Source organism: Cololabis saira, chromosome 18, assembly GCF_033807715.1.
Source record: "Cololabis saira isolate AMF1-May2022 chromosome 18, fColSai1.1, whole genome shotgun sequence".
Lineage (NCBI taxonomy): Eukaryota > Metazoa > Chordata > Actinopteri > Beloniformes > Belonidae > Cololabis > Cololabis saira.
The window spans coordinates 24,227,760-24,255,570 of record NC_084604.1 but is presented as its reverse complement, the minus strand read 5'-3'; the positions used below and the strand labels follow the sequence as shown (position 1 = coordinate 24,255,570).

General features: G+C 40.2%; 1 protein-coding gene across 2 annotated transcripts in view; it reads right to left on the bottom strand.

The window, feature by feature from the left end:
- mettl24 (methyltransferase like 24) overlaps positions 1–27,811 on the bottom strand; it is a 49,770-nt gene that overhangs the window by 9,242 nt on the left and 12,717 nt on the right. For both annotated transcript variants that reach the window (XM_061747042.1, XM_061747043.1), the window contains exons 2-3: positions 14,723–14,821; positions 8,964–9,097 (exon numbers count right to left, since the gene is read on the bottom strand). In XM_061747042.1, coding sequence (XP_061603026.1) covers positions 8,964–9,097; positions 14,723–14,821 — 233 coding nt within the window. The remainder of the gene's footprint in view (positions 1–8,963; positions 9,098–14,722; positions 14,822–27,811) is intronic.

Sequence of the window (27,811 nt, the reverse complement as noted above, 5' to 3'; positions counted from 1 at the left end):
CTTTTACTAACAGCTATAAACCTTAGAAAAGACTTGTCACAGGTTAAGATTAGAAAGGATCTACATTTATACTGTACAGTTATGCGGAAATGTTAGTACCCATTCTTTTAGTCTTATGTTTTATTGTGTATAAAAACATTAAAATGAAATATCCTGATCATATTGGATGTTAGAATCAGGAAAAAACAACTGCAGATATACAACAGCAAATATTTGTTTCATCAGGCCATTCTGTACTTCACAAACAAGAAACTGAAAAGGAAGAGTAAATAAAAAAAATCACGTGGTCAATACTAAGTATCCCCTCATTGTTTTCATAAGATTGAAAATTTAAAAGTATTTTGCTGTCAGATATGTTTTTTTTTTTTTTACCTTGTCTGCACACATATTAATCGTTGATAGCATGCCGGTAAAAACCAAAGGCATATATATGTGCATTATTACTATATTTAATATAAATACATATATATATGCATACACATACATATATATATATACACATACAAACTCAGTGAGTGTTTTTTTTTTTTTTTTTTGGGGGGGGGTAACATCCACTGCTAACCCAGGAAGCAAGAGCACACGGAGGCACACGTCAAGCACGGGAAATCTGCAACAAAAACCACAAACGAAACACGAAACCGACCAAAACATGAGCAGCAATCGACCCAAATCTCGAGATCTAATCACAGTCTAAGCTAAGCTACCGCTACTGACTAACCCAAAAAACTACGGAGCAAGCATGCAGGTGAACAAGCCAGTGTGTCTGTCTATGTGTGTGTGTGCGTGTATGTATATGTCTGTGTGGCTATGTGTGTGTGTGTGTGTGTGTGTGTGTGTGTGTGTGTGTTTGTTTGTTTGTTTGTTTGTTTGTTTGTTTGTTTGTTTGTTTGTGTGTGTGTGTGTATGTGTGTGTATATGTGTGTGTATATGTGTGTATGTGTATGTATATGTTTGTGTGGCTGTGTGTCTGTGTATTCTAAAAATTGATTACTGCTAATTCCATACTGAACAGTAATGGCACTTTTGCACTAGGACTTACTGAGCCCGACTCGGCTCATCACGCCTCTACCCGTTTGTTTTTCCACAGCCAGGGGAGAAGTGGGGGGGTTGGGGTGAAGCTGCTGTGACGTACTCGATTGCGCAACCGCTTTGTTCATGTCGGCGCTGATCAGAAATCAGCTGGAGCCGCGAGCGGCTGAGAGTAAAACAGCCCGTCTACATCCCTTTTTTAATTCTCTCGTCAGCCACCAGGTTTATGAACATCTGCACCTCAGAGTTGGATCACCAGACGTTTTGCGCTTTATAATAAAATCGCCGCGAGCCGCGGGTCGCTCTCGCGCTGACTCCCGCTTCCTGATTCAAATGTCTGCCGGCCCCCGCCCCCCGACCAATCAGTGGCACGGAGGGTGATGACGGCCCCGCCCCCCCCGACCAATCAGTGGCGCGGAGGGTGGTGACATCAGAAATAGTCGGCTCAGCCCGCAAAGAACCTCGCCAGAATGGTTACAGAAATAGTATCAGCTTGGAGCGGCTCTACCCGTCTTAGCCCCTAGTGCAAACGTGCAAGACGGGGCCGCACCGAGCCGAGCCGGCGGAGGCGGGACTAGTGCAAAAGCGCCATAAGTTTACAAACTATGGCGCACCTATAAGGTACAAACTGTCCTCCTATGATTACATGCTGTAGATACCGTATTCATTGATCTCTCCATTGAGCAAAGTTTACCATCTTTTTTATCATTTTTCAGGATATCTGGGTTGTTCCATATGGGTGTACGGACATATGGAAAAAGTTAAATTTTAGCTACTTTAAGGAATTTCCACCAAGCTGTCAGAGTTGTTCTAATATTAATGCTTTTGAAACATTTATGATGTTTAATGCTTTGACTAATAAATGGTAACTCTGAGATTTCCAGATCATTGCAAAACACTTGCTCTGAGTCCAGCCATTGACTATATAAAGAATGATTTTTCTACCATTTTACAATATACGGTAATTTATTGGCTATGAAGTAATACTGGAAGTTAGGTAACTCCAAACCTCCACATTCTTTGGATTTTTGCAATGTCTTCAAACTAATACGTGGTGTTTTATTCTTCCACAGAAATGTTGATACATATGAATCCAATGACTTAAACCAAGAAGGAGGGGGTTTGGATGGTATCATTGAGAAAAAATAATTTACTTTTGGTAAAACCATAATTTTAATGGTGACTATTCTTCCCATGAGTGAAATGGGAAGAGAGTTCCATCTGGAAAGATCATCTTCTATTTTCTTTAAAAGCTGAACATAATTTAATTTTATTAACTCTGACAGCCTAGGGGAGATATTTATGCCTAAATATCTAATGTTCCCTGATTGTAATTTAGTATTGGCTATATTCCTAAAATCCAGTTAACACACAAAACTGTGGATTTAGACCAATGAATAGAATAGTCAGTTAATCAACAGCTCTTGATGAACTGATAATCAGCATGTGCACAGACTTCTATTAGAGCACATGTTTTCTTGTTTTTTTTTTAGTACAATGCCAAAAGGGAAAGACATAAACAGTGGTCTCATAGAAGAAACCGTTGCCGCACATCAATTTTAAAAGGGTTGTGTGAAGCCACTTCCAAACAAATGGGGATCGATGTTTTATAGTAATAAAGATTATTTACATGTTGAAAGTATTCACAGCAGTTGCTAATTTTCCCATGTGTGGATTTTCAGCAAATCTGTCCCAAGATAAGACCTGGGAATTTAAATTGCAACCCTGCACCTGAACAAACCACAAGACTTCTGGAAGATCCGCATGGACGGATTAAATCAAAGTGGAGTTGTTTAACTTTAATGCCGGATGCTAAATGGAGAGGGTGATAATTGAGGCGTCGTTTTGCAGTCGAAGGACCTGGAGGTCTCATTGTCGTCGAGTCAAGCATTAAGTTCTCTCTATAGCAGAGTATTCAGAGGTAAAAGTTTGTTTAAAACTACTGTAGGCCATGCAACAGGGATAGTAAATCTGCATTGGAATGGGTGCAAAAGGAAATGATCAAGCTTTCAGGAATGCTTTAGTCAAAATCCAGACCTCAACCCAATTGAAATGCTCTGATGGTAATACCCCAAAAACCTCAAAGAATAGAAGTACCGACTTCAAGTTATTGCTGCTAGAGGATGATCATGGGGATACTTATTATTACCCACATGTTTCTTATCTTATTTTTTGTCACATGCGACATCATGAAGTGTTATTTTGTTGTTATATTTGTGTTATACCAAGAACCAACTATGATCAGATGATTTTTTAATTATGTTTACACACACATATACAGGGGGGGTACGAACTTTTCCACATGATGGTATTTTTGACTACTTTTTCCTCTTACCTCGTTTTTCATATACCAAGGTCTCTGTATCCTTGACTGCGAGCCTCCACACATTAGCATGTCCATGATCCATTAATGATGAAGTGCAGGTATTTTTATTCCCCCTGTAGTGCTTTAGCCTACATAAGTGCTCTAAATTTGCTGCACGGCCTTCAGTCTGCAAGGAAGGTTGTCAAGAGTGATCCAAGTCTGGATAGCAAATGTATTTTCTGCCGTTCATGTGTAACTTCTAGACATAGTTGAATTGCAGCTTAGCTGGAGGTGATGCATTTAAAGGAGATGGAGAGTCGGACTTTGTGACAGCATCCTCCGTTTAGAATAATGAACAAAGTGAACATTAAAATAAGGAACCATTAGGTGAATCCACTTCCTTAGTTAAGATTTTGGGGTTTAAAGGAGAAGAGAAGTTCCGTGATCCTTTCAAATTACTGATCAATCACAATACGAGGTCAGGCTTTCATACTTTTACAGCTTGCTAGTATTGGAGCTAGGTCAAAATCAAATGTTTGCGTTTTTGAACCTTTTAAACACTGAGCAACAGAACAGAAATGCTGGTGGCACGACTCATAAGCAGGATAACCCTTGGATCCGACCTGGGCCTTGTCTCAGAAGAGGTACAAACAGAAGAGATCATTACAAAATAAAAAGAAAATCAATCTGTATAAACGGCAGTGGGGAGCAGTTTGTTATTCTTCTCTTTTGCCTCTCAATTGACCAAACATGGACTCGTGATGCGGTCTGAAAACTGCATAAGCCCGATTTTCAGCCCACAAATTAAGCCAGCGGTGCAGTGATGCCTGCAGAAGTGGGAATACCCTGAGTTTCTCTGTCGATTTGTTATAAGCAGACATAAGTGAGGGAGCGTCATTATGAAATAAACATTAGCCACAGGGGCAGGACAGACTTTGCAATCAATACTGGCCAACAAACTCTAGACTCAGACAGCTACATAATTAGGCAGAATTGAGTGAGTGAAAACGTCTTTATTCGTTCCATCCACGAATAAAAAAAAACATAGACTTTTATCTTACAAGTTTATGAGCCGTCTCTTTTGTAAACTGTCTCATTCAACGCCTGATTAGCCGTGGCGTTATCAGTCGTTTCATGATTCTCAAAAGAACTCATTATTTGGGTGGTTTCCTTCATCTTTTGTATTAATTAAAATCATGCAAAACTGCAAAATCCATGTTTTGTCCTCATTATTTGAGGAAATGCAAAAGAGCAGGAAAGCTGCAGGGTGGCAATATGTAATGTCAGTCAGAAAGGTAGATGGACGCGGCATGCGTTAGGGTCTTTTTTCTTACTTTCTTTTTTTTTGGTCTTAAATCATGCTTTTTATTTTATTTTTTATTTTCTACTGTGTGACAATGTTATAATGTCTCTGTAAAGCCCCTTGTTGTTGAATTGTGCTCTACAAATAAGCTTGCTTTGTGCAACCGATCGGTCCATTTTGTGTTTATAACGGGATGAAGAAATTAATCTAATTAAATAATCAGTGGTGTCACAACCCCACAGATTGTATGGGTTGTGCACAACAATCTGTGGGTTGTGGAAAAAACACGAACACCAGACTGGTGTGCTACTTCTGGCAACATTTTCCAGTGTTTTCCACCCCTACACCTTGCATACTGTTTTCCAGGATGTGATGAGTCATCCTTCAGTGCTCATCTGCCTGTCTCACAGCTATGTTTGGGCCCTTGCACCTCTTAATCATAAAAGGTCTTTAGTCTTCTTCTTGACTAATAAAATAAAATATTATATCACACTCGCTGTGCATACTGAAGCCTCTTTGTGTAATTTCAACTAGCACGGATATCTGCATTAGAACTTGCAAGGCAAAATCAGCAGGGCTCTGTTGATGCAAAGCCTTTCATCTGACAACCCCTTGTTTTTCCCTGCTGTTTCCCATCTGCATGTTGTTGGTGTGTATTTGGTTGTGATGCATGTACTTGTTTGTAGGGTGGAGGAAAATTAATCTAACTCTAAGGAAGACGGTGAAGGAATCGGCACTGTGACTCATTAAATAATTGCTTAGAAGCTTTCTGACAAAGCAAATATTGACAACAGTTGCCACTCTGACAAGAGGAACAATTAGTATTAATGAGAGTCATCATTTATTAACTTTTGCTAGGCGGTGGCAGCAACTAAGCTGTTCTGTGGACAGCCTTCTCCTGATGAAGAAAAAACAGACGTGGATGCTTAAAGTGAAACCCAGTATGAGAAGGAAGCTTAACGAGGGAAGTTGAAAAGGTAGAAAACTGCTCTTGTGAGGAAAAACAGCCTGCAACCGCTTCACGCTACGGGCTGCACACCCGCAACATGCGACCAACCAATCAGTGAACAGCTGCTCATCCTTCTCAAGCACAGTTGTTCAAGGCTCATTAAACGGGATGCTAATGAGGCGCATCAAATGCACACAAAACTGTGTGCACAAGTTGAAATGCTGAATTCAACACCAATCACACACACACACACACACACACACACACACACACACACACACACACACACACACACACACACACACACACACACACACACACACACACACACACACACACACACACACACACACACACACACACACACACACACACACACCCCTAGCAGCATTCGACACATCTTTTAAATCCTGTTTCGTGTGCAGCTGTGGACTGTAATTTTGATTTTGGAGTCTGCTCTACCGCGGTGCAGCTTTGTCCTGAGAGCAGAATACTCAGCATACCTGGCATGAAGTCAAGAGTATGACCAAGAAGTCGGTGTGTGTAATGAATCAAGGTCAGATGGGGGATACCAGCAAACATTTCAGGGAAAACTTTAAAGTTCAGCTTAATTGGTATTCCAGGATTGTTCCAGTTTTCAATTGATAACAAAGTTCAAGTTTTTCTCTGCTAACATACTTTTCTTTTATTGAATTAAATGTTTAAGGACAACTCAGTTATTTAATTAACCAAAGTTGAGGGGTGACTAAGAGTTAACTGATCTAATTCCCAAGGCCCTATAGGAATAACTCCAATGGAGCTATGATTGACTAAAAAAAAGGTAGCTGTGTGAGACTCATAAAAATATTCCTTTCTATAGGAGTGCACGTTGTGCGTCTTGTCAGTTTGACTCCACTGTCTCTCTCAGTCAGCCAGAGGATATCAGATGTGTTTTTCTTCCCTCTCTTCGTTTGACTTCTGACCCCATCTCCACAGAGAATCAGGAAGTCAGAAACACAGACTCCCCTGACACTCTCCCGCATCGGTGTCTCTGCCCTACCTGCCTTGATGACAGCACACCCACGACGTCTCTCAACAGTCAAACTAATAAGCTCCCTGCCTGCAGAAAAGAAGAATCACTTTAGACCTCTGCCACAGCACAGTGGAGACCCAGCAGGGCAGAACCAGGCCAAGCTGACCCACAGCACAAAGTCGACTGAGACTGATTGACTCTCCAGTCTTTGTAAGGTCAAATACCTGGGTGATCTGGTGACTGGATTTAAGATTCCACTCACTGAAGGAAGTGTTGATGGAGTGAATGGGTCTTTCTATGTAGGGCACATTAGGCCTTCATTATTCAGTACTTAATAAACTGGAGACAGCAATCGTCTTCAGCTATCCCCAGAAGTAAAAACAGGGCTTAGTTAATAAACATTTAAGTTAATGCATTTATATGTTCTCATATTGTTCAAAAATATCACTAGGCCCTGACAGAAAAATCAGAAAATGATTAGAAATTGTGTGCATTAAAGTTTCAGTAAATATTTATCAGTGCCACTTCCAGAACTGCCATGACAGACTGCAGTGGCCTCCCTTGCAGCCAACGGCTTTACAGGGGAGCCGAAGCACAGCAGAGAGGGAGGGACTTCAGTTTTACATATTCATATTTTCAAGCCAAATCCAACTTTGTTTCAGGATGATCAATTTCACTTTGAGATACAAAAATGATCTGAAAAGAATCTTATGTGACTAAGCTCAATGACCAATTACAAACCGCTGTATACCATTCATTGTGTCTGAAAAATGTATGTAGTTGAAAAGACTACCTGCAACCACATTTCTTTTGGCTTTTCACTGTTATAGGGGTCACCATAGCAGATAATCATGTTGCACATATTACTACAGGTCAGGTTTCATGTTGGATGTCCTTCCTCACACAACCCAGGGATACTTTATCTACCCTCTACCACCAAAAGAGGGAGTAAAATACATTGCTCCTCGTCGGTGGTCAAAGCTTTTCTTCTGTTGCCTATATCAACCCAACAATATTTCCATATCTGCTAATTTTCCATGCCTCAACCAAAGAATGAGCAGTTGCCTTAATTTTCAACTAATCAGTTTTACCAGACAACAGTGGGCAGCTCACAACACTGGCCTTCTAAGCTCTGTTTTATTCTTTTTTTCTGCTCAAATGTATTTTTTGAGATTTTTTTATGTATCTCATTTGTATTCTTATTTTTTTTATCTTTCTTTTATGCCAATCTATTTGTAAAGCCCGTTGGAGTTGCTTTTTGTCAATGAAATGTGCTGTACAAATCCCTGAAAAATTGAATGAAAAACAAATGAAAAGACTGATGTTGAAACTTAGGATTTATGAAGCTAAAATAAATATTAATCTTTTCATCTTTATTTCACATCCATTTCTCTTTTGTAGTCTTGGGCTGGCTTCAATTTATGACCTTTAACAGTATTGTGCTTAAAAAAGGAATCAGTACAAACAAGTTGTGTTTGTAAAGTGCCACTCAAGTTATGAAATTGTTGTGTGGTACTATATATAGGTACTATTTCTCACATTTGTCTTGGACATCCTCGTTTTGTATTCTAGTTCCTGCTCTTATTTTGAAAGTCCACATCTTGGGTTAAGTTCCAGTCTGACTTCCCTTGTTCCCATCTGTCCTGATTGTATGCACATGTGTCTTGTCAGCTCCGTCTATATATTGTCTTTACTTCCCTTCCTCCCACCTGGTAAGTCTGTTTTTCCATCTCGTCTGTTTGGTGATCTACCTGTTTGGTCTTTTTTGTGTTGTCTCTATTTGACTTATGATACTGTTTTTGTTGCATTTTGTATGTGCAGCACTTTTTGTTAAATAAAGTATTTTAGTTTTTTAAATTCTTGCCTCCTCCTCTCCTGCTTTTGGGTGCTCTCCACTCATCACATAACAAAAAGTGTGAATAACAATTATGGAACAGTTCGTGGAAAACATGGTTGGAGTCAGACGGTTCATTGCACCTCAGAAAACCAACTGGTGTAAACAATTATACTATCTCTATGTGGAATGTCGACCCAAGCATCTCTTAGAATTTTCACTGAAACCTAAATAAATTGTGCCAACCGGTGAAAAAAGTGAAAATATTCTTTGAGAAGATAGATATAAGAAATAAGCATTTTAATAGGTCAAATGTCAAGAATGGTAATTGGGATCTGAAGTTTCCAAGCATGTCCTAAAGCTTGTTCTGAGTAACCTCCATCTGTAGATAAGTAAACCATTGTGTTGGAGATCTGTGGACTGTTGAGGTTTTAGTATAAGGTGATGATTAAAGGAATTAATGTTTTAGCTTTGGCCACCAACCAAATATAAAAATTGTATGTTAGTGGCAGTATGTCTGTTCGTACCCACCCAAAAGAGTAGACCCTGCAGCGTTTACTCCGTATCCTGTGGATTAGACTATACTTAGGATGCAGGCATACAGCCCAGCCGCCAGCGGATCCTTCCTGAGCAGCTTTCTTATCAGGTAATGATGCACACGACACCTGCAAACACAAACACACAATAACACACATGTATGTTTAATACAATCTGATCAGTTTCTATATAAAGAAGCTAAACTTCTTCTTGTTATCTGGCAAACTTGGAGTCCAGAAATATATATATATAAATGAATAAAAGCCTCCATTATACTTGAACATGAATGGTTGAGAATGTTAAGCATTAACCCCTTGCTGCCCAAATACGTACAGTATATTTTGATGTATATTAAAAAAAAAAAAATGTGTGTTCGGCTGTGACAATTTGTGACGATTGTCAACAAGGGGTTAAAGAAATTGTTGTTTGTAAAAAGGTAAATCAGGACTGGTAGCTTGACTGACCCGCTCTTCTGTGAAGATCTTTTACTCAAAAGTTTGTAAAACTTGAAATGACTGTAAACTGCTACTGAACTTGACCCTCAGCGATTTATGTGTTTGGGCTGCAGTGTCATTTAAACTATTCATGATTATGCACAGGGGCTGGTGCTTCAACAGCACTGCCAAGTCCCACAGGGATGAAATGAGGATGGTTAACAAGGAAGTGACTGAAGTATTCCTTCATGTGCTGAAAAACATGAGAAGAGATTTGCATTCTTTTTGTCAGTAGCTTTGTGCAGACCTCTGTGCATTATAAGATAGAGGTGCTTAAAAGGGTTTCATATAGCCTTACAGACAAATGATTTCATCCAACTCCGTCCAACCCTGACATGTCCAAACCTGAGTTTTTATAATTGAATGCACAAACCTATTTGATATGCCATTTGTCTTCATGAGTCAGTTGGCATTTCTTATAAACCCCTCATTAACTGACACTGTTGCTGCAAAGCTGAGAACTGTCAGCACCCATTAATCCAAGAATGTCTCTAATTATAATTTCTAATAAGCAACAGCATGAGCTGAAATGTTTTACTTTTTGACTATGTGCTAAATCCGGTCCTAGCGCTCTCCCATCGACACCCAACATGTTTACGTAAGGTTCTTTATGTTAAGCCTGTGCCTGCACAGACTGTCCAAATGTGCTGTATTCATATACATGTAAGCATGTTTGGTTTTGTGTTGTGTACATTTGCAGGTTCACAAGTGTCTGAGATTCAGCAGCTGCTCAAATGTTTGCCCCCTGGTTTACTCTGAGCCTTGTTAGCTGCAGAGATTCAGCTTGCTTAGAGAGGAGCGGCCTACTCTATTTAAGTGTAAACATAACACCATAACATTAGTGACACTTGATCGATGATGAGCCTCCATCTCTGAAGGCATTTCTAGAAGTTCGGGAGGTTGAAGCGCTTTGTTATTTATTGATGACGAAGTTGTCTAATATAAAGGTATATTTACATTGACGTAAATACACTGCCCGCCCTCAGAAAGTCACCACCTGGATTTAACTAATCAAATAAGAACCTCTCATTGGATTATTACAATGAAGATGATTATGGCTCAGCTGACAGTTATTTCATAATAACTGATGTAGTGAGCGATTTCTCATTTCTTGCTAAAACTACTAACATTTAGTTAGGAACTGTCCAATACTGTACGTAAAAAAACAACAGAACTCACATCTATGATTAATAGTGAAAGGGAGAGCATTTCCGCACGCAAAGGGAACTTAAAAGATTGGGACTAAACAGCTGTATAGCCTTGAGAAAACCACCAAACAGTGAGGATAAGCAGAAAAAATAAGGCTTTAATTTGATAGGGAGCGTAGAGATAAGACTCTGGAATTCCAGAGTTATGGGTGCATCAAGGCAAGTTTATTTGTATAGCATATTTCAGCGACAAGTCAATTCAAGGTGCTTTACATAATAAAGATGTGAACTGTAAAGAAAAAAAATATTATCAGGGTAAGAAGAGAGGTAGATGAAGTGATCCCATCAGCCTGCAAACCTGTGGGGGCGGTGCTATGATCTGGAGTTGCTGGAGACTGACTCACTTTTGCAGTGAGCCCCAAGTGCTCATTTGATGAATTTCAATTGTCAGTACTTATGCAGTTGCATAAGCTCTAAAAAAACAGATTTTGATTGTTGTGTTTCATGCTTAATGAACAAATGTTTACATTGGAGCTGGCAGACGATGATCAAATGTAGCGCTTTAGGTTTTCTGAACAAGTCCATTGTCCTGTCCTGTCATATTAGATTGATGAATGTTGGCTGTTAGATCTTCTTGCTCCTTTTTCTTAGCCAAGGATCCTTCTCAAGATGGCAGGGGACTGTCAGTCTAAACACTGCCTGGTCACTGCAGGTAATTAAAACCTATCAGGTGCAAATAGAGATCACCTTTTCTTGTACCTGAAGAAATTACCTCCCTTTCTACACACTCCGTAAGGCTCTAGAGACCATTCCTCTTTGAAGACTTAGTTTAGCACAACTGGGTTTGACACCAAAACAGCAAGTTTTTTCTAGGGCATCGGTGATCACATGCAGTTCTCAACAGATGGTGACAGGCATCTCACAAGTAAGAGATGTGGAGCTGTGCAGTGACACAGTATTTTCCACTTACATTATTTCCTCTTTTTTTCATCATGTTTAATTTTTGTCTCCATTTTATCATCATTAAGGGGATAAATTCACCGCCCAATAAATGCACCGCTGCTATTGTGGTGCACTAATAAGAACAGAATGATTCATGCTTCTCTCACCTGTAATGGACCCCGTGACGCTGCAAAGGATAAAGTAGGTATAGAAAATGGATGGATGGATGATTCATGCTTTTCAAAATAAAGTACGGGCACAGAATGCCAGCATGGTTCCATGAAAGAAATGGTTCCATGAAAGAAATGTGTTGCTCCGATCGGATGGTTCAGTGACATCACAGGCAGGCTGGAACCAGTTCAACCATGTGCAGAGTCATCATTTGACCAAGAATACAACTCCCCCATTGTTTCTTTAATGCAAGGAGCAAAAGTACCGAACTATACATGCGGCGAAGCATTTGCATTTAAAACATGCACCATTATGCCTGTCATTATCTTATGCACTCAAGCTGAGTACATTCATTAGTACACAATGCACAGTGTGCTGTGACATGCATTGATCTGTTGACTGCTGAGATATGTTAAACAGAAACCTGATATATCACAAATGTGTTCATTGAGCTGCATTACAACAAATTGAACAGTAACCACTTATAGTTTTACAAGAAAACAGGAATTTTATGTTTTTTTGTTTTTGTTTTTCCGTTTATGCTGTTCAAAAATGTTTTGTATGGAAAACTTCCACTGACTGCTCCTGATTGGGCAGTTGTGTCTCAGGCCATCTCCAGTTCTACCAGGCACTGTGTCAGTCAGCATTACAGCTGAAGATGCTGCGATTCCCCACACCAACTCCTTCCACCCTCGCCTGTCACCGTCAGTGATGGACAGTTCCCTTTCACAGCTTCCCACTAACACACACTCATACAATATCTTCCGCTCTGCTCTTGTCCTTGTCCTTTTCTTCCACACACACAACAACACCCAAAAGTGGCTACACAAATATCCCAGCACTAATTCAATATGAGCTGCATCTCTGTTTTTGTGGAAGACATAAAGGGACGCTCAGTCATTTGTGAGCGGGGTACTGTGTTCTGACTTCAGTCGGGTCGGGAAAAAAACATCTCACTATATTTTAAATGACAGAAACAAAACTCGTGTCTCAAAAACATTTATTCAAGATTTGTCAGTCCCTTAGTATTTGAAATGATACAGAATATCTTAATTGATTCTTAGCATTTCATTGGTTGAGTATGAATCGGACTGTGAGATCAGACACTTATCAAAAGAATACTAATCTAAGGAGCACTGTAAATATACTAGGTGTGGTTAAAAATGTACAAAAGTTTACAGTAAATACGTAACTAGGTTTGAATGTTGTGTTGCAGTATGGTAAATCGTTATTATTTGTTTGAAAGATGTTTAGATGTTCAATTTTTTAATTCTTCACGTTTTACACGATTTTTGTGTTTTCTCCATGTTAAAGGGGACCTATTATGGCATCTAATACCTATTTTAAACAGGCCTTGAATGTCTTAAAAACAAGCTTTTGATTGTTTTTGCTAAATAAATTAGAAATTCAGTCTCTAAGCCATGTCTTTATCTTCCCATTCTCTAACCTCATTATCTATGCGGGATTCTGAGTGGGCGGGGCTATGATAATGAGGCACTGTGCTGATTGGCTGCCTGAATGACGCGATACACCGCTACGAAAAAATGGCGGAAGCTCCGGCCGGCAGACTTAGTTGTGGGCGTGGTTTCACGCATCGGAGGCCAACCTATGTAAATCGGAATCCGAACGGCTCGTAGAAGTCACATCACACTGGACGGCTCATCCGTGCGGCTGTACAGAAACTGCAGAATTTGGTTGCTTTCCTCCTTCTCTGAGTTGGCAGGCTGAGGGGAGACCACTTTATATATGTTAAAGCAAGAGAAAACATGTGTTTCATAATAGGTCCCCTTTAAGTTTGAACTGAAGTGAAAAAGACTCACTTATTTTTCTCTACTTTACAAGTTAAATTACCCTTCAAATAAAATGAATTATTCATGTAACTGCAAATGATAAAGATATAGAATAGAAGCGTGAAGTATCCAGAACATTGTTTAGTCCCACTAATGAGCCTGCAACTGTTGCTGAGTGTTTGTAGTCCCTGCAGGCCTGACTGGGAAACCCCACCCAATCCAGTCAAAAGGCATTTTTAGATTACACCCCATTATTATCTCTGGATAAAGAATGCATGTTTACATTAGTTCCTTCATCGACCACCTCTTGTCCTTGCAGCAGTTGGACCAGCTGGCTCTTAAAGCCAAGCCAAGGTGCCCTGCACCCTTTCAGATTGACCCACTTTGCTCGGACCTCGACTGGGACCCACCCCTGACAAAGCTCCAGGGACCAGAAGACTGAGTAAGTTAGCTGTATGCGGGGGGAAAAATGAATAGGGGTTTAGCAGTCAGCTAAGCCAATATCATCATGCAGTGAAGGTTAGTGGTCATTTCTGATTTTGCCACCAAAAAGACACCTGAGACAGCATGTCACTGCAAACGTTTGGAGCCAGCTCTGTAGCCCCTCCGGCATGGATTGGCTGAAGGAGCTGGTAGCCACAGCTAATTTTGATTGACATGAGATGGGCAAGTTCCAGTCGGCTTCCTGGGGCTGGTTGTTCCGCCCTCTGGTACGGCGCATCATGAAGAAAAAGAGGCTTCAAAAGGCCAATGGGTGACATCATGAATGGTCTGACTAGCAATGGTTACAGTCTTTGGTTGGCACGTTCCAGGTGGCATCCAAGTTGGCTCGTTCCACCCATTTCCCCACATTTGGATTAACTGGAAGTCACGGGGGTTTATCCAATTCTTTTTATACAGCCTGTGGTTAGTTGATTCGTTGCTCTTGCTTGGTGTCTGGGGAATGCAGTGCCCTGCAGTGCATGGATGTCTGTAACACTCAGCCACCATCAGTAAAGTATGTTGACTGCATTTGACATCTGGAACTATAGGTCATTTCTACATAACATCAGCATTTAGGTGTTTTCTAACCATGGTAGATATTTTAATATCTACTATCGACAGTCAAGCTAAGAGGTAATCTCCCCTCCAAAATACGGTACAAGGCTATGCGTATCGACTATAAGGCTTCATCAGTGTCACATGAGAGAGTTAAGACAATGACTCACTTGTGGGGTGGTGATGTATCTGAGGAACCTTTTAGCTTCATCCTCCAGGGACTGATTCTCGCTGGCCCAAGGCTGCAGCTCTATCCGCCACCGTGGAGTCTGTTGTTGAACACGCATAATCGGTTACAAAGAAAAGGACACTAATGACAATTACCTACAGTAACATCGAAGTAGGGCACTCACAGGAAATCCAGAGCAAGGAAAACAGCAAAGGGATCTTTAGTCTTTCAGGTATTATAACCCACTTGTGAACAGCCACTGATGGAATTAGGTCACAGTGTTCTCAGTGGTGAATTTATCCTACATGTTTATACGTGTCACATTTATAAAGTTAGTAGGAAATGTTATTTTAGTTAAATTACAGTGCATAGTGATTAATATGGATTCAGTGCAGAGAAAACAGTGTGGTGTAAAGATTCAGTTGTGTCTGAAGGCTGTGGAAAATAAGACTTCACCATGAGCTGCCTGTCGCAGCTCGGTGCTGCTGCTGCATTCCTGAAAGCTGGAAGAGCTTCATTCTTACTGGAATGTGCCTGTTTTTGATTACAGCAGAAGCTGCAAGACAGCAAGTCATCTGATAGAAAAGAGAGACGGATAGCATTGCAATGACGTATTTCTTGGGTCAAGCGCTATGGCCGAGCGTTCGTTAGCAGCCCTGATATGCATTACCCTCGGTGGCTTTATGACCGTGCACTTCCCTGCCTGGAAGTCTGCATCAGTGACGTTCAGGCCTTGCAGTTTATCTTCACATTTTCCAAGGTTGTGCACGGATCATAGTTGGCTCAAGTAAACAAGACTGTGTTTTAGTTAGAATGATGCTGTGGGCACATCTGGTGAGCAGCCTTTAAAGGGTATTGTCTGTTGTGGAAAATATCCCTGAACTGTAAGTCACTCCCACTTTTCCAGGGGAGCCTTTTTTCCTTTCTACTCACAGTTACTGCAGGCAAAAAGAGACTTCAAAGCCAGGATACTTTCATCTATAATTACCTTTTTCAGTTGTAAAAGTGTTTTATGAAAACACTTGTACATGGGTGCACCCCTCCCCCCCACCCAAACACACACACTATTACTTTGTTGCAGTCCTTAGTTCATTTATTCTAGTTGTTCTCATTCATTAAAGCAGAATAATTTACAAAACTGTTATCTGGAGCATAAACTGGGGTCCCTGTAACCCTGTAACCGGCTGCAGACCTGATTTGGAGATTATTTTAAAGTTATCCACGACGCACATGTTTTAATTGTTTGTTTAATCTCGTACTTACATGCTGCCGCCACCTTAGATAGGATTTTCTTGTTTAAAAAAAGAGATCCTTGATGTTAATTAAACCTTCCCGGTTAAATAAAGTTTTTCTGACCACACAGTTGGATTTTTAATTAAAACAAGACTTACAGAAGTAATTTAGTGTGCTGTCAATTATAGGGGGTAGAAATAAAAAATGAAACCTGAATCAGCAGGCTGAGGATTTCATATAGAGAAAGATAAATATCTGAGTTTTATTGAAAATTTAATTTTGCCTGTTTTTTTGTTGCTGTTTCTTTTGTTTTAAAAAACACGTTTATAAATTATCCTGATATTGTCACCTTGCATCTGACTTAATCCCTTTACACGTCATTCATTCAAATACGGTACTTGAAATTTCAAAATTTCAACTGTTGACTCTTCACTCTTGGAGTTACTTTGTAATTTTCCATTTTCATCATATGCATACTTACATACATAAGCTATCACATTCATTTACATTCCGTGAAAAGGTTTAAAGAGTAGAAGCTTGCATGTCTTGCATCAGATCTGAAGGGGTAGCGGTGGAAGAACACCCACCGACAGCACAGTGCGAGTAATACACAGAATAAATGAAACAGGACCCCTATCATCAAAGGTTTTGTGGATACTTTCTATGTTATCTTATATCACAAATTTGCTTCAAAATAAACTATGCAGTGAAACTTTGGCACAAAAGACTATAACCAAAAAAATAAATACAAGTTTTCTGGCCTTTTTCAGTCACGTGGAGCCATCACTACAACCTAAAACTGAGCGTGCATGTTTACACTCCCATCTGACGGTTAAAATGTTTTTTTTTTTTGTTTTTTTTATGAGAATGACATTTCTAAGTAAATTCAAACTCAAACCGCATGAGTTTATGTTCATATCTGCTGTATGTATCCGTGTAAGTAGACCGTGAACACTGGTGAATACTTTGTTCTGATTTTTTATTATTTACTTATTTATTTCAAGCCAGTCTAACGCTGATTATCATTTAAATCTGATTAAAATATCTTTCTATTCTCTCACAATCTTTATGAGAGCTTTGCTGAGATGCTGAAGGCAATCAGAAATTGTGGATGCCAGCCTAAAGACAGCTTTTAAGTCAATAAACTGAAGCTGACTGTGCTTCAGCATGTTTACATGTTTCCTTCTTTAACGTAGAGCAACCTGAAGTCGTGCTGTCACATCTTTCTTACCTGTTGATGGAAGAGCTACTAAGTGGCACAACATTTACTTGTGACTTTTATTGCTTTATTAATTTCTTTCAATTTACATTGATTTATTTATTGATTTTGGAGGAGATATATCTGTTTTATTCTCCACACCTTTTTGATCAACTGACACTGTGAATGTTTTATGTAAATAAATATTCACTTGACTTCACACTGAACAAAATGGAGCAGATTTGTTTCTAGAAATATGTTTGATTTCAAATAAAATCTTCCATAACAGTATTCTGTACATGTTTGGTTAGGTTTTTATGTTCTGACGTGTTTCTTTACTTATGTAAATCACAGCAGTAAAAGTATTATTCACGTTTTTACATTTAAATAAATACTAATGTTGGTTATCATCAGTCCTCACAATGACAACATTCTAATGAAAACAAATATGATGTTTTATGTTTTGTTTAGTTACTGTTTGTGTTAACATTTAAAGGAGTGATTATAAGACACATTACTTTGTTATATAACTCACATTCATGATGTTTTAATTGTGCAAAGAAAAAGAAAACATCCCTGCCACTGAGGATAAGAGTATTTCCACAGTTTTGTCTTTATTGCAGTGAAACCCTCGACCACATCCACCAATGATGGATAATATTTGGACTAAGCTTGCAGATGCTCCTCAGACACCATGACACTAGTTCCGCTGTTTTGTTGGGTTCATGCACCAATTAAGTTTCCTCTGTTTCTTTAAAGGGGACCTATTATGAAAAACACGTTTTTTCTTGTTTTAACATATATAAAGTGGTCTCCCCTCAGCCTGCCAGCACAGGGGAGACAAAATACCATGAATTTCTGCAAGCTCTCTGACCCCCGCCGGACAGAGTCCCCCAGTGTCACGTGTTTTTTTTTGGGCCGATTAAAATCTGCTCCCGTCGTGACGTCACGACGGGAGCAGATTTCCATAGGTTCAGCCTCCGCTGCTGAAACCACGCCCACAACCAAGCCCCCCTTCCCTAAAAATTAGGCGCAGAAAAAGAGGTTAGAAGCGGTAAAACTAGTGACAGGGCCCACAGGCTGGATTTATGATCTATGTAGAAAAAACAAGCTTTAGATTGTTTTTAAGACATTCAAGGCCTGTTTAAAATATACATTAAATGCCATAATAGGTCACCTTTAAGTCATCTGAATTGAAAATGTTATTTAACCATGCAGTGATTACCGCTTTTATTATTGTTTATTGTTTAACCTAACATATTTTGTTTGTTTGTTTGATTATTCAAAGTAGCTTATAGTTTTATAACAAATGTATCTGTTTCTCCAATTATTCATTTTACCACTTGAAGAACACACAAATAAACACATCTAGAAGACAATTAAAACCTCTTCTGATTATTTTGGTCATCGATTCATCATCTAATCTAAATTTATCTAATCTAATCTAATCTAATCTATGTCCATACTAGTTTGTGAAATTATAAGCAAAAGTTCACCCCACTTGATGTCAATCAGGAAAACAGTAAACAAATACAAAGGGATTGCAATCAGTTTTTTACGGTAAACTAAAGCCGGGCATACACTGTGCGATTATCGGCTCGTTTTGAACTGATTTTCCACTCGTGCGACTATTTTTTGGATCGGGCCGGATTTCGACCCAATTGTTGGTTGTGCAGTATACGTGGGGTAACGACGAGAGATTAACACCTCACGACGAGCTCCCGATCACGAATCAAGTGCTCGCAAGAAAATCAAACGTGTTTGAAATTCTGGTCGCTCCTCGTGAAGGAATCGCACAGTTGAAGCAGTGCTACGACCCGATTTGCCTCATCCTTTCGCAGAGAGCATGCACAATCTCTGATGTCACATCAAAAACTATTATTTGTAGTTTAAAGTGTTGCAAATTCACATTACAAATCATGTTTTAATAGCAGAAAAAAAGACCACATTTCCCACATCTGCCCAGCCAATTCCTTGTCCAATCACGACGTTGTCTAATCTTTTTTCATTTATCGCCGCACAGAATGGCACAAATTGCTAAAGGCTGATTTATGGTTCCGCGTTACACCAACGCAGAGCCTACGGCGTAGGGTACGCGGCAACCCACACCGTACGGTTACGCCGTCGATTTAACGCAGAACCATAATTCAGGCTTAAGGCAGCGCGTTTGTTTTTGCAGATGCATCTTTGGTGTCTCCCACTTCGGGGTTCCTCCTCTTCCACTTCTTTTTGACGTTGCATTTCCAGTACACAAATGATACAGTTCATATTTGACATTGTTTATGTTGTTCACTTATTGAAAATGACATTTTAAATGTACATAACAAGACATACCAGTCGCTCTACAACATTCATCACTTGAGTTGCATCATGTCAAAGCCCTCATCCAGCTTTAGTGCAAGAGTCAGTGTTGAAAAAGTGACTCAACCTCTGTACCTGTAGGAGGATCTGTGGAGCTGAAAAACAAATCCTTTGTGTTGCTTTAAATAATTAAACACACACACACACACACACACACACACACACACACACACACACACACACACACACACACACACACACACACACACACACACACAGAATGGGCCTACAGTATATGTACAGTACTTAAATGTTCATCCATGTACAAATATTGCTAACTGGGATTTTTTTTGCAGTGTTGATATTCAGTTCACATGAACCAATTCATAGTACATCAAAATGATTTCATGATTGAAATCTGATTTCATGATTGTGAGATTGTGCAGCGCGACTGATTCAGTCGCGCTGCACACAAAATGTTTAAATTCCACAGTAGCGCCTGGGGCAGCGACTCCATTTTCCGGACTCATTTTGCTCAGTAAATTCAGACTCTGTCTTTCCCTAGATAATGAGATTCGGACTGTGGACCACAGTATTTATTACACATTTACTGGGCTGTGCATATAGAAACTGACTTCATATAGGCTTGTACACACACTCAGTGGTCTGATACACTTTTTGACAGAACCATTTGTGTAATTTACTCCTCCAGTGATGCTGATCTGGGACCTGCCAACACACACAACCAGCTCTTTGAGAATGAATGGTTGCAGCGCTCGAGCTACTGTTCAGTCTTTGGCATTCAGCCTTAGATCGATTTGCTGGGTGTCAAATCATCCAAGCATTTGTCATGCCTCAACTCTTCCCCTCCTCTTGCTGCGTTGCCTAATTCCTCTCCCATTTCCTTTCCTCACTTGTCCTCTAACACACAGCTTCTTCTTTACTTGTTTGTCTGCTTTTAATGTCCGTCTCTCTTTAACTGAACGCTGGTGCATTTTTTTTCATGATGCGTTGGCCCCCCATTAAGAAATGGAATATTATGACATAGACAATAAAACGTTCGATGTCCACATATGTGTACACCAGGTCTTAAATATACAGTACATACTTACATATATCAAATATATGTATATATGTATATATATATATATATATATATATATATATATATATATATATATATATATATATATATATATATATATGCAGCACTTCTTTTTTATGACTGTTTAGGTGAATCAAAACAGTCTGCATCGACATTCAGGCTGGAGTAAATACTTTCTCTACGGAGAATGAAAGCTTCAGAGAAAAGAAAAAATGACTCAGAATGTTACTATTTTAACAATCTTTGTCTCAAGTATTTAATCAGCTGCAGTATACCTGATAATTTGAAAGTATTTATCTTTACGGAGTACAACCAGATGGTGTGACTGAGCACACTGTTGTAACTGTTGTACAAACTTGTCATTAATGTGAAATGGGGAAAAAGTCTGAAAATGTCTATCCTGATTGCCCTGAGGAACATTTGCACAAATAACTCAAGCATTTATGAATTTAGCATTCATGTATTTTGAATAGATGCTGTACCTGCTTATTGTTTTGTCTGATGATGAATTTACCAGACGCCCAATCAAAAGGTTGATAAGGCAGCCGATGGTCATGTTTTACTGTATATTGTTGCCTTATGTCGTTTTTACTATGTCAATATGGCCACAGGGAATAACATTTTGCTCATTTCTATAAAAGAGTGTACTTTTTCCTTTGAACAAATTACCTCAACCTTCCTTCCACCGATAGATTTTCTTTAAATTAGCAATTCCCATGGAGGGGTATGTGTACCTGAAGGATGCACTTGCAGTCACCCATGGAGACCTGGCAAGATTCATTCACCTGATGTGCCCCAAAACTACGGTTCAATTGGTCAAAAAATATTTTTCTAATGGGCTCACATGAATACAGGCCCATCTGATGAGCTGCAGTGGTGGACAGTAACGGAGTAAATTTACTTGAGTACTGTACTTAAGTACATATCCAGAGGATTTGTACTTTACTTGAGTATTAGATTTCTTTGGTACTTATTACTCTTACTTGAATACATTTCCAAGACAAATATTTTTACTTTTACTCGAGTAAATTTCTAGGAAGGCTGAAAAGTACTCGTTACTTTCAGGTCTGCTCTTTTTTTTTCTTCCCTAAAATCCTATTGGACACAAGCTGTTTTTGTCAAAGGAGGAGACCTATCACAGTGCACGCTCTCCACTGGGATGTACGTAAAGCGGAAATACGTCAAGCCTCCTCAAAACGATACCGCCAAAGTAGCCTGCGTTTGTCAAGACAGAGCCGCAACAAGTCAAGACAGAGACAAATAATTTAGAAAAAATATAGTAATTTACTGATGTGGAAAATAAGAAATTTACTCTTACTCTTACTCTTACTTTTACTTAAAGTAAATTTAAAAGCATTTACTTTTGGATACTTAAGTACCTTTTAAAAGCAAGTATTTTTCTACTCTTACTCGAGTACTATTTTGACTGAGCTACTTTTACTTGTAACGGAGTAAATTTTGACCTGTAGTATTTGTACTCTTACTCAAGTACTGGGGTCGAGTACTCTGTCCACCTCTGATGAGCTGAACCTGTACCCCTGTAAGTTGAAAGCAGTCTACAGCTATTTAAGTATGTCATCATCATTCATTTGTTATGATACAAGCACTGTACCCATTTTAGGGAAAGAAAATGGTGTTTACTGGACTCAATTTCACTTAAAATGCTGTTCCAAAGATTCTGTCATTTCTTCTGCCCTTTGGCTAAGCTCCTACACAGAAATTGTGTTGTTTAGCTTTTTCATAAAATCTTGATTACAAGCATAGAGCAGACATTTCTCCAGAAGACCTCACCAGCTGACACACAATACCTGTCAAAAGAGGAAAACAATAATGCCAGTTCCAATCAGCATTGTTTCAACTAGACTGTAACAAGGCCAGGGAAGTTTTACAGCATGCAGGAAAGTACTGTGTGAGGGCCTGGACATCCATTTACAGGGAGACCGATCACATCTACCTCTCTGTATCCTGGGAATTCTGAAAGCTCCCAAAGCTGTGTGTGTCTGCCCTGCCCTTTATATCCTAGTCCTGCTGCACCCGCTCAGCTGTCAGACACCATACATCACCGTGATACAAGCTGGGACTGGGCTGCTGATCAGAGGGCAGTTATCTGGGACAATGGACTCTCTGGGAGGTTGAGTTGCAAACTCACGTTGAGCACAATGAGAGTTTGTAGTGCACCCACTGGTAAAATATATCCTGAAACATATAACATACTGAAAGGTTTTGTTGCAGGTTGAGGCATGCATCAAGGGTTTATTTAGAAGTAATAACATAAGGTAATTAACAAAGCTGATATGTTTGGTTGGACCTGCTTTTTTCACAAGCAGACTAACAGAGCCCCCTGTACAGGGGGGCACATGTCATTTGAGAGCAGATGCCTGAGATTAGGCTGGTATGTAAAGGGTTTAATCCTTATTCTCTTAGCTTGATGTTGTTTTGTGGAAAATGAATCCAGTATTTAACCAACATATTTGTTGAATAATGCTCATCCTCAAAAGTGCAAGCTTTTTCTTTGTGTCTGTGCATGCATTGCAGTAAATGCTCCTACTAACGGGTGAATCATCAGTGAGCAGTGATGAGATTAGTCTAAAGCCCCATGTTCAGTCTAGCAACCACCAGTCCTCCTCAGGGATGACAGATGGAAGCAGCTGCACACATCGCTCGGAATTGGTGAGTCTCAGCTGTGTGCACCTTGATGCTTTAACATTAGATGTAATCACATAGTAAGCCTATGCAGTTAAGGTAGCTGTCTTTAAGTGAATGGGGGATACAATGGAACTTATTGATTAATTGAGAGGGTGAGAAACATTTGACAAAGCAGGAAAAGTGTCAGTTCCCATTAGGTGAAGCTGAAGTGGACAGTTTATAGCATAAATGCGGAAAGCTGAACCCTTCAGTGCAAGCAGATAATAACAGACTTTGGCCGGGTTTCCCAGATCCGACCTCTCTTAAGGATTTAAGAAGGGTCCAAAGAAGGGTTCAACTAAGAAGGGGCCCTAAGATACGGGTGTTTCCCAGATGACTTCTTAACACCGCTCTCAGGACCGCTCTTTAGTTTCGCTCTTTCAGAAGCTCTTTGGAGGAGCTGTCCGGTTCTGAAACCAAATCAATTGATGCCAGGAAAATCGATCACCGATCACTATCAGCGCATTTTCACACGCAGCACTGCTACCTAACGCACTAATTCCCTGCTGCCTGTGCGTTATGTGATGAAAACAAGACTGCAACTAAATAAGAAGTAGTCTTGGTAAGAGAATAATGAGGAAATGTATTGTTTTTATTAAATGTGAAAGATGGACGAAAGGACAAATTATCTTAACGATCAGCATATAGGACCACATTGTATCCTCGTGACTAGTAAAACAGAATCCTTCACCTCAAAAAAATATTCTGAAGTTTATTTAGCTGCTTGACCTTATTCACTATTAAGCAGAATCTTGCATTCATCAACGTGGTATTTGCGGATGTTTGGAGACACGCAGCGGGTGTGTGGAGACACGCAGCGCTGCTCCTCAATGCACTAATTCCCTGTCACCACACATATAGGTGACAGGTGTATCCAAGTAGCAATCACATCCATTTACGCACATCAATCAGTTACTGAGGATATAAAATGACCTGTGGGTAGGTGCACACATTAAGACAGAATGGCCTGACGCGCCTGGATCTGTGAGGCCGCGTTCAGACTGCAGGCAAATCTGATATATATCTGATACCTTCTCATATCTGATTTTCAGGGCTGACTGTCCACACTGTTTTTAGCAAGTGTCCAAATCGGATCTGGCTCTGTTCAGACTGGGCCACATCATTGACTGATCTGACGAGTTTGCCGTAGCAACGACGCCGGAGCGGAGGCGTCACCCAGCGCGTGTATTGTGTGAAGTCATGTAATTGCGACATCAAAAACAATAACAATATGGAGCCAGCTCACATGCTGTTCCATACCTGTAAAGCTGGGCATACACTGTGCAATATTTTAAATCGTTTGACACTGCCCCATCTCACTCTAATCCTCCCGTTGGACCCAAACGTGCGTCCTGCCCACCCGATCAAAGGTTATGGGGATCCTTTATTTTTTTATAATTTTATTTTTTTATATATATATAAAAAAAAATATATATATATCTGTACCGTTTCTGATTGGGTCGGCACTGCGCATCATTTTTAGACATAACAATGAACGCATACCACAAAAGTTGTGTCTCGGCGGAGGGACCCGGCGTCCCAGCAAAATGAGAAACAGAGAAAAGTGTTCAGAACAAAACCACCAGCAAACTAACAAACCAACCAACAAAGCTCAGAGTTAACAAAACGAACCAGCAATGAACAACTGGCAGCTGATGAGCTGACGGGCTGCAGGTTCAGGCTCTCAGCGCGACTGATAGGAAGATATGAAGGCTGATTTATGGTCCACGTTACACCAACGCAGACCTACGGCGTAAGGTACGCGGCGACATGCACCGTACGTGGAAATGCGGTCTTTTTTTCTGCTATTAAAACATGTTGTAATGTGAATTTGCAACACTTAAACTACAAATAATAGTTTTTGACGTGACATCAGAGATTGTACATGCTCTCTGTGAAAGGATGAGTAGCTCCACAACTGGAAATGGGCGGGTGGTTTGGAGCGTCTGGGACAGTCATATCCGATCTGAGTGTTTGGAGCTGTTCAGACTGAGACGCATCTGCCCAAATGCGATAACGATCGGATATGAAACTACCTCCCGGAGGTGGTTTCGATCTGGTTTGCAAAAATCGGATCTCATGCGGTTTGGGACTGTTCAGACTTCAAAAGAGTCATCCAGTTTCAATCTGGATGGGCTAAAAATCGGATATTTGCCTGCAGTCTGAACGCGGCCTGAGTCTTTGTTCACTAAGAAGGCTGTAAAGACTGGGTCAGCAGCATCTTACATTTCCTTCTTAATGAAAGAGATTCTTAAGCTAAGAGTGACTCTGGGAAACGCGTTTTTCTTTCACAGGCTCCTTAAGAAGGTTTGAAAGAAGCCTTTTGCTGTTAAGAGCTTCTTAACTGATCTGGGAAACCGGGCCTTTGTCTATACATTTGTTTGTAGTTTGTTGTTTGTTTTAATTATAAATGTGTACATAAAACTGTCAAATAGAGGATAAAACTCCTTCTCTTGTCACAGACGTGGAAAGGAATAAAAACCTGTGTGGCCAACGTACTTTTTTTTTAGTGTGCTAATTTTAACATTATTTCTTATCAGTTTAAGAAATAACAGTCACAGTGACTCATCTGTGCATCTTTCTCCCTGTCAAACATCTCACTGAGCTGTAATTAATTCACAAGAACGTCTAACACTGGTCAAGATTTGACATGTGCTGATAAGTAATAAACAAAGAGGTAATTAATCTTCCCTCGTAGGACGACAAGCCTCACTGGCAACAAAACCTCCAGCATTCTATGAGTATACTAGTGTGAAATAGAAATTGCACTCTATTTCACATCTGAGCTTTTATCCAACATAATTTTGAAAATTGCACTGGTTCCCGGTGCATTTTAGAACCTATTTTAGAATTTTACTTCTCACTGTCAGAGCCTTTCTGCAGTTGAGCTCCTGCCTACATCTCTGACCTTTTAGAGCTCCACACCACTTCTTTTAGACAAGCTTGATAGTATGTTCTGTATGTTCTGTTCTATGCTTCTTCTTTTTTATGCTTGTGCCTTATCTTTTTATGCATGGCTTGTGAAGCACTTTGTGGCTTCTAACCTGTGAAAAGTGCCGTATAAACACACTTTACTTGCTTACTCACATCTGGTCGTTATCGACAGCTGTTTGGATTAGTTTTTGTAAACTATATGACTGTAGTTTGTTGTGCGTTCTTCATCTGAACTTCAACCGAGGTTTGAGATTGCATTTTTCAAATTTGGAGGAAAAAGTGCTGTATATGTTCCGCTCATGCATTTGTCTCTCTATTAACTCCCATTAGCGTCTGCCCGTCACCTATCAGCCACCTAAGCAGACAAGCCCAGACCTCCCTCTTCCAGGCCACCTCACTGTTCCTCCGAGGGAGTACTGACGTGTTCCCAGGCCAGCCGAGAAACAACACCCCCCCCCTCTCCCTAGAGTCTCCTGGGTCTGTCCCACTGCCTTTCCATTTCAGTTCTTGTTCACAGTTGCCTGTCTTAAGTCTGTAAAGCAACATCCACCAGAGTTGTTGAAAACAAGTGTTGGCTTATGAACTCGAGAAGTGTTGCTTTGGCACTTTGGCCAGAATATTTCATAGTGTGTTGGTGAAAAAAGCAAAACATAGAGCAGCGGTTTATCATGAGAACTTGATGACTGCTTTTAAAGCAAGGGGTGGGAGTATTATGCTTTGCGGTTGTGTGACAGCAAGAAACGTGGTTAAATGGTCCTGTTGGATAATATTAGATATCGGTCATTTTTTTTAATGATTGCCAGTCATGAAAGATAAACTGCTGCACAGCAACCTCTAAGTACCACTATAAACTATTGCTCGGGTTGTATTGTTGCATGTACCGTACCACTGTTTTTACCAGTACTCTACCCACAACATAAAGGTGCACCACATTAACATTTGAAGGCTTGTACCGCTTTAATGTGGGTATGCTGCAGGGATTGGAAAAGAAAATCAGCCAAATATGAAATCTGCCCTGCTGCACGACCTGCTTGTTTGGATGAAGCTGTTTTTGGATCTGTGCCTCACAGCTTGGGTGTGTGGAGAGAGGTGTTAGAAGTTAGGCCAGGCATGAATAATCCCCCCCGGGAAGAGAGGGATGGATGGGTGAACATGAGATGACTGGATAAGACATGCAAAGACTGCCTGCTACAACAATGAGGCGCTTGAGGAGAGAAGACAAGAGCCTGGCGAGGCTGAAAATGTATAAAGGGGAAATGGAAAATGGATGCTTCCCAATGCCAAAGATTAGTGAATGAGTGCCACATCTGTGTTTGGATGTGCATCAAGAATACATGAGACATAGTGATCAATGACATGTGGGGTTCTAGTTACCAATGAGGACACAGAGGAGGACTAGGGGGGACAACACAATCAGTGCCGGAATAAACAAATTGCTACTGGCGTTTCAAATGCCGTGGAGCGACCGAGCCACAGGTGAGTTGTGTCTGACCAGTTGGAAAGCAGAAGGCGGTGGAGGGAGCGCTGCCAAGTCGGCCTGCCCACTGGTACAGAGCCAGCATGGCGAAGAGTCAGACCTGCTCCTCGTTTATTACAACCGCTCCCGCTGAGCTCCAGATGCTATAAAATACCAC